The 7,649-nt window shown below is 42.9% G+C and overlaps 1 protein-coding gene across 2 annotated transcripts in view; it reads left to right on the forward strand.

The window, feature by feature from the left end:
- Positions 1-7,649, forward strand: part of PPP2CB (protein phosphatase 2, catalytic subunit, beta isozyme) — a 25,797-nt gene that overhangs the window by 7,456 nt on the left and 10,692 nt on the right. The window contains exons 5-6 of one of the 2 annotated variants that reach the window (XM_011944533.1): positions 1,074-1,192; positions 6,375-6,471. In XM_011944533.1, coding sequence (XP_011799923.1) covers positions 1,074-1,192; positions 6,375-6,447 — 192 coding nt within the window. In that variant the 3' untranslated portion in view covers positions 6,448-6,471. Of the gene's footprint in view, positions 1-1,073; positions 1,193-6,374; positions 7,063-7,649 lie in introns of those variants that run through there. The other variant, XM_011944532.1, reaches the window with a different exon arrangement.

A 7,649-nucleotide genomic window follows, 5' to 3' on the forward strand; every position in this document is an offset into this window, starting at 1 on the left:
ATAGCTGGAGCTCAGGAGTTCAAGACCAGCCTGGGCAACATAGTGAGATCCCGTCTCTACTAAAATACAAAAAATTAGACTGGTGTGGTGGTGTGTACCCGTTGTCCCAGCTACTCATGGGGCTGAGGCAGGAGAATTGCTTGAACCCAGGAGGCGGAGGTTGCAGTGAGCCTAGATCACGCTACTGCACTCCAGCCTGAGCAACACAGGTGTGTGTGTGTATACATATACATATATACACACACACATATAACACTAATTAGCAAGTATATATATACACACACTATAATACTAATTATAGCCAATAATATGAATGAGATAGGCGCTAATAAAAGGTGTTGTTAGAAATAAAAAGGTTATTGATGAAATCTGTCCCAGTTCTCTAAGAAGAAAGTATTCTAAATTTGTATTTACGTAGTAATAGCTTCAAAATATATAAAGAATAATTGGCATAATTCATGAGGGAAAATTGAGAGATTTATTATGATTGTGGGAGAAATTCAGTACACATCCTTGCCAAGATTTCAAGCATAGATAAGGCAAAACAACAATTAGCGAGCTGCATTTAACAGAATCCCAGCCCGGGCGCGGTGGCTTAAGCCTGTAATCCCAGCACTTTGGGAGGCCGAGACGGGCGGATCACGAGGTCAGGAGATCGAGACCATCCTGGCTAACACGGTGAAACCCCGTCTCTACTAAAAAATACAAAAAACTAGCCGGGCGAGGTGGCGGGCGCCTGTAGTCCCAGCTACTCGGGAGGCTGAGGCAGGAGAATGGCGTAAACCCGGGAGGCGGAGCTTGCAGTGAGCTGAGATCCGGCCACTGCACTCCAGCCTGGGCGACAGAGCGAGACTCCGTCTCAAAAAAAAAAAAAACAGAATCCTAGGCCCACAAATTGCACAGGGTTCTGTACAGGTACACAAACTATTAAAGATGGAGACCTTATAAAGTAATGTAGATGACTACATTTCCACAGAGAGTGCCTGTAGTTTTTGAGTTTAGTTTTTTTTAAATGTATCTGTCTCAAAATCATAATATTATAATGAAATATTGAATTTGTTTTTATCCTGCAGGGATACAATTGGTGTCATGATCGGAATGTGGTTACTATTTTCAGTGCACCCAATTACTGTTACCGGTGTGGGAACCAGGCTGCTATCATGGAATTAGATGACACTTTAAAATATTCCTTGTGAGTAACTGTACATTTTAATTGTATATACTTACTTTCAGAAGGAAAATTTTAAATGTTAAAAATAGAAGAAGATTTGTGTTTCTGAAATGGTGGGATGAGGAGTATAGCAAAGCGCCTCCCCAGCAAAAACAGCCATTAGCTGGAGAACGTGACTTTTAAAAAATAATTTTTCAAAGCTTTTGAAAATTATCCTAAGGGCATACAGCCGATGGAGAAACAGTTAATTCAAGAAAACCTACTAAATCTCAGTAATAATAGCCGTTGTCTGTGGCATTTGAGCTATGACTTGCTCCCTCCAACTCCTTCCAGATCCCTCTCACAGAAACGACTACAGGCTCTGTAGTCTGGGTTGGTACAGTCAGGAGGCTAAGGGATTCCCCCTCTTTACCAGCTGCCAGGGTTGGGACTGTGGTTTCACTCACAGAGATCAGATGCCAGCATATCTCACCTCTCCTAGTCTGGAGTTACAGAAGCTCTACTCTTGGTGGACGCAGTCAAGCAGGCTGAGGCCCCCTTCCCTGTCCCAGCTCCTGGGGCAGAAGCTGTGCTCCAAGCATGCATGGCAGATGAGAATGCTGGGTTTCCCAATGCTGTTACCCCAGCACCTGCTTATAAACCAGGTGGTATCACTGAGCCCGCACTGGCACAGAAGTTCTGCTCAGGAGGAAAGGAAGGTCACAGAAATTCCTCAGTTCTGCCTCAGTGGACTTACCTTACTTAGGTGATGGAGAATTCCAAATCTGAGTGCTTTGTGGAAAACAGTGGATGTCATGATGGAGACCAATTAAGAGGGCTGTAATGGCTCCCATGATACTAGGAGCAGCATACAAAAGAGCAGAGCAACAGGTTGTTCAACAAATAGCACCAGGGAAAAAGCCAAGAAGAGCCCTTCTGGGATCACAGTCAGCCCTATGGGACAAGAACGCTGTGCACTTGCACTAGCCATACCCACTCAGGAGCAGTCAGAGTAGGATGTGGGGTATTCAGATAATATTTTCAGGCCACACATAGATTGTACTGAGTTGAATAGTGTCCCCGCCCGCCCCCCCAAATATTCATGTCCACCCAGAACCTCAAAATGTGATGTTACTTGGAAGTAGGATCTTTGCAGATACAATTATTAAAGATGAAATTGGATTGGATTAGGTTGGGCCTAAATCCAATTCAAACGGGATTTTAGTGAGAGGAAAAGAAACACACACACGAGAGAATGCTGTGTGAAGCCAGAGATTCGAGTGATTCATCTACCAGCCAAGGATTGCCAGAGCTGTCAGAAGCTAGGGAGAGGCTAGGAAGGATTTTTTCTAGAGTCTTCAGAGAGAGTGTGGTCCTGCCAGCACCTTGGTTTCAGACGTGTAGCCTCCAGAACTCTGAGAGGATAAATCCCTGTTATATAAGCTGTACAGTTTGGTAATTTGTTACCGCAGCCCCAGGAAACAGATAAGTAGATTGATCAACAAATGGTGTAACCGTCACTGGTATATGAGGCTTAAACACAACCTCTAATCATTGTCTGAACATTCAGTTACTCTGACCCAGGAGCACCTCCTAGGAAGTCAGACTTTAAAATAAAATCACACTCATCCCTGACAGTCTGGCAGAATATGTGCATGCCCTCTCTGGACTGAGTGGAGAATGAAGATCCAACTATTAGTCCCTGACTGAATGGGAAGCTAGAATGTAAACTTCTTCAGCTTTGATAGCAATCTGCAAGTCACATAACATTTCTGGTGGTCATTAGGGTGGGCTTTAAGATCTTAACTGGCCAAGGGGGCTTAAGTCCAATCTTTGATCAGTAAGTGACTTATGCCTACCCAGAGACAGCCTCTCAGTAGCCAGGCTGTGAAAGATTAAAAAGAAGTAAAAACAGACAGGCACGGTGACTCATGCCTTTATCCAGCACTTTGGGAGGCCAAGGTGGGCAGATCACCTGAGGTCGGGAGTTCGAGACCAGCCTGACCAACATGGAGAAACCCAGTCTCTACTAAAAATTAGCTGGGCGTGGTGGCGCATGCCTGTAATCCCAGCTACTTGGGAGGCTGAGGCAGGAGAATCGCTTGAACCTGGGAGGGGGTGGTTGGAAGTTGCGGTGAGCTGAGATCATGCCATTGCACCCCAGCCTGGGCAACAAGAGCAAAACTCCGTCTCAAAAAAAAAAAAAAGTAAAAACATCTGAGCAGGGCCACAGGGGCTGCACACTATGGGGGAAGAAGACTTTACAGTTAGTTCAGCTAAGTCACTAAACAAAAATAATAAACCACCAAAAACACAAGATCAGTCCCCAAGGACATGAATTCCAGAGTTACTGCAATATAGTATGTATGATGTCCAATTTTTCAACCACAGATTATAAGACATGGAAAGAACAAGAGAGTGTGACCTCTACACAAGAAAAAACTAAGCAACAGAAACTGTTTCTCTTGGATAGAACAACTAGGCAGGAGATGAAGGTAGTAGAAGACTTGAGCAACACTGTGACTGTATACCTAATGTCTATAAAACAACACCCAACAAAAGCAGAATACATTCCTCTCAAGTAAACATGAAACATAGTCATATGCTAGACTATAAAACATGCCTCAGGCAATTTAAGAAGATTGGATTCTTAAAAAGTATATTCTCTAAACACAAGGAAATGAAATTAGACATCATTAACATGGATCGATGCTGTGGCTTACGCAAGTAATCCCAACACTTTGGGAGGCCAAAGTAGGAGGATCACTTGAGGCCAGCCTGGGCAACATAGGGAGACCCCGTCTCTACAAAAAAAATTTAAAAATTAGCCAGGTATGGTGCCAAGCACCTGTAGTCTCAGCTGTGTGGGAGGCTGAGGTGGCGGATCACTTGAGCCCAGTTGATCAAGGCTGCAGTGAGCTGTGATCACAGCACTGCACTACAGCCTGGGCAACAGAACAAGACCCCTGTCTCAGAAAGGAAAAAAAAAGGAGGTTTAAAATCAGTAACCTGTTGTTTATACTTGAGGACCTAGAAAAAGCAGAGTAAACTAAACCTGATGTAAGCTTATGAAACGAGGTTTAGAGTGGAAATAAACAGTAGAAAATCATTAGAGAACAAATCAACAAAACCCAAAGTTGATTCTTTGAAAAGCCTTAACTAGACTGGCAAGAAAAAAAAGAGTAAAGACTCAATTACCAAATCACTAGAGACCTTACTTAAATAAAAAGGATTATAAGGGAATAGAATAAATAACTATATGCCAGCAAATTCAGTTACTTCGATAAAATGGACAGATTCTTAGAAAGAAACTACTGAAACTGACTCAAAGAGTATGAAATCTCAATGACCTTTCAAATGTGAAAATATTGAGCCAGCATGGTGATTCACACCTGTAAATCCCAGCTGTGGGAGGCCAAGCTGAGAGGATTGCTTGAGACTAGGAGTTTGAGAACAGGCTGGACAACATAGCAGGACCTTGTCCCTATTTAATTTAAAATAATATAAATAAATAAATGAAAAAATTAAAACTCCCCACAAATAAAAGGCCAGGCCCAATTGGCTTCACTAATGAAGTCCACCAAATGTTTAAAAAAGGAATTGGCCAAGTGCGATGGCTCTAACCAGTAATCTCAGCACTTTGGGAAGCCAAGGCAGGCAGATTGAGCCCAGGGTTCAAGATCAGCCTGGGTAACTGGTAAAACCCTGTATCTACAAAGAATACAAAAATTAACCTGGTGTGGTGGCTCAGCCTATAGTCTCAGCTACTCAGGAAGCTGAGGTGGGAGGATCACCTGAGCCCAGGGAGGCTGAGGCTGCAGTGAGCCATGATCACACCGCTGCACTCCAGCCTGGGCAACAGAGTGAGACCTTATCTCAAAAATAAAAAGGAGTTAATGTCAATCCTTCACAAACACTTCCAAAAAACAGAAGAGGAGGACTACTCCATTCATTCTGTCATACCTGCATTATTATCCTTGATACCAAAAGTAGACAAAGGCAAAAAAACACAGACCAGCATTGTCACGAATACAGATATAAAATTTTTCAACATACATACCAGCAACCTGGATCTAGCAATATATAAAAAGATTATGCATCATGAGCAAGTGGGATTTATCCCAGGAATGCTAGGTTGGTTCAAAACATGAAAATCAATATGATAAACCATATTAATATTAAGGGCTTAAAAACCTGATCATCTCCATCGGGCGCGGTGGCTCAAGCCTGTAATCCCAGCACTTTGGGAGGCGGAGACGGGCGGATCACAAGGTCAGAAGATCGAGACCATCCTGGCTAACACGGTGAAACCCCGTCTCTACTAAAAAATACAAAAAACTAGCCGGGTGAGGTGGCGGGCGCCTGTAGTCCCAGCTACTCGGGTGGCTGAGGCAGGAGAATGGCGGGAACCCAGGAGGCGGAGCTTGCAGTGAGCTGAGATTGCACCACTGCACTCCAGCCTGGGTGACAGAGCGAGACTCCGTCTCAAAAAAAAAAAAAACCTGATCATCTCAATAGAGGCACGAAAATAATTGGAAAAACCCACCAGCCTTTCATACCAGAAACACTCAAGAAAATAGTGATGTTAGGCTGGGTGCGGAGGCTCATGCCTGTAATCCCAGCACTTTGGGAGGCCGAGGCGGATGGATCATGAGATCAGAAGATCGAGACCATCCTGGCTAACACGGTGAAACCCCATCTCTACTAAAAAAAAATACAAAAACAAAATTAGCTGGGCATGGTAGCGGGCACCTGTAGTCCCGGCTACTCAGGAGGCTGAGGCAGGAGAATGGCGTGAACCAGGGAGGCGGAGCTTGCAGTGAACCGATATCGTGCCACTGCACTCCAGCCTGGGCCACAGAGTAAGACTCCGTCTCAAAAAAAAAAAAAAGATATTATTATTAAATAATATTAAACAATTGTTTAAACTTAGTATTATTTAATCTTTAATTGTTTAAGCTTTTAAATAATAATATTTAGAAGTTGTTATGCCAGGCACCAAACCAGACATTCTGTCTTCTTAAATTTTCACCATAGCCCTATGAAGCAGTTAGTTGGGATGGGAGCATCTGCAGTGATTTGCCCTTGGCCATTCCAGCCATAAGTGATGTGGTCATGGTGGGAAAGCAGGACTGCTCTTTCTACTACACTGTCTTGTTCTTTATTCATTTGTTTGCTTTGCAAAGTCAAATCCTTTATTTGCTTCCTTTTTTGCCATTTACAGCCTTCAGTTTGACCCAGCGCCTCGTCGTGGCGAGCCTCATGTTACACGGCGCACCCCAGACTACTTCCTATAAATTTCTTCTGGGAAACCTGCCTTTGTATGTGGAAGTATACCTGGCTTTTTAAAATATATGTATTTAAAAACAAAAAGCAACAGTAATCTATGTGTTTCTGTAACAAATTGGGATCTGTCTTGGCATTAAACCACATCATGGACCAAATGTGCCATACTAATGATGAGCATTTAGCACAATTTGAGACTGAAATTTAGTACACTATGTTCTAGATAGGTCAGTCTAACAGTTTGCCTGCTGTATTTATAGTAACCATTTTCCTCTGGACTGTTCAAGCAAAAAAGGTAACTAACTGCTTCATCTCCTTTTGCGCTTACTTGGAAATTTTAGTTATAGTGTTTAACTGGCATGGATTAATAGAGTTGGAGTTTTATTTTTAAGAAAAATTCACAAGCTAACATCCACTAATCCATTACCGTTTATTTTATTGAAATGTATAATTAACTTAAGAAAAGGTTCTTGGGAGTATGTTGTCATAACATTTAAGAGATTTCCCTTCATTTAAACTAAATTACTGTTTTATGTTATCTGCATATTTCTGTATATTTGTCATGGCAGTGCTTGCATCCTATTTGGTGTACTCAGCAAATAAACTTTTCATTTTAAACAAAAACATTCATTTATTGTGTTGTGCATTAAATGAAAACTTTTTTTTTTAAGACCAGGTCTTTCTCTGTCATCCAGGCTGGAGTGCACTGGCACAGTCATAGCTCACTTCAACCTTGAACTCCTGAGCCCAAGCCATCCTCCTCCCTTAGCCTCCTGAGTAGCTGGGACTACAGTCAACATACCACCACACCCAGCTAATTTTTAAAATAATTTGTAGAGACGGGGTCTTGCAATGTTGCCCGGGTTGGTCTCGAACTCCTGGCCTCAAGTGGCCCTCCCAGAGTGTTGAGATTACAAACATGTGCCATCACACCTGGCCCACTATCTTGAAACAACATAAAATCTTTCAAAGCAGGGCAGTGGGACGTGGCTATAGTCCCAGCTACTCAGGAGGCTGAGGTGGGAGGATAGCTTGAACCCAGGCGTTTGAGGGCAGCCTGGGCAACATAGCAAGATCTCTAAAAAATAAAAAATAGGCTGGGCATGGTGGCTCATGCCTGTAACCCCATTGCTTTGGAAGGCCGAGATAAGAGGATTGCTTGAGCTCAGGAGATTGAGTGATCCTTATACTAGGCAACATAGACTCCATCTCT

This window comes from Colobus angolensis, unplaced genomic scaffold, assembly GCF_000951035.1.
Source record: "Colobus angolensis palliatus isolate OR3802 unplaced genomic scaffold, Cang.pa_1.0 Scaffold233, whole genome shotgun sequence".
Taxonomy (NCBI): Eukaryota; Metazoa; Chordata; class Mammalia; order Primates; family Cercopithecidae; genus Colobus; species Colobus angolensis.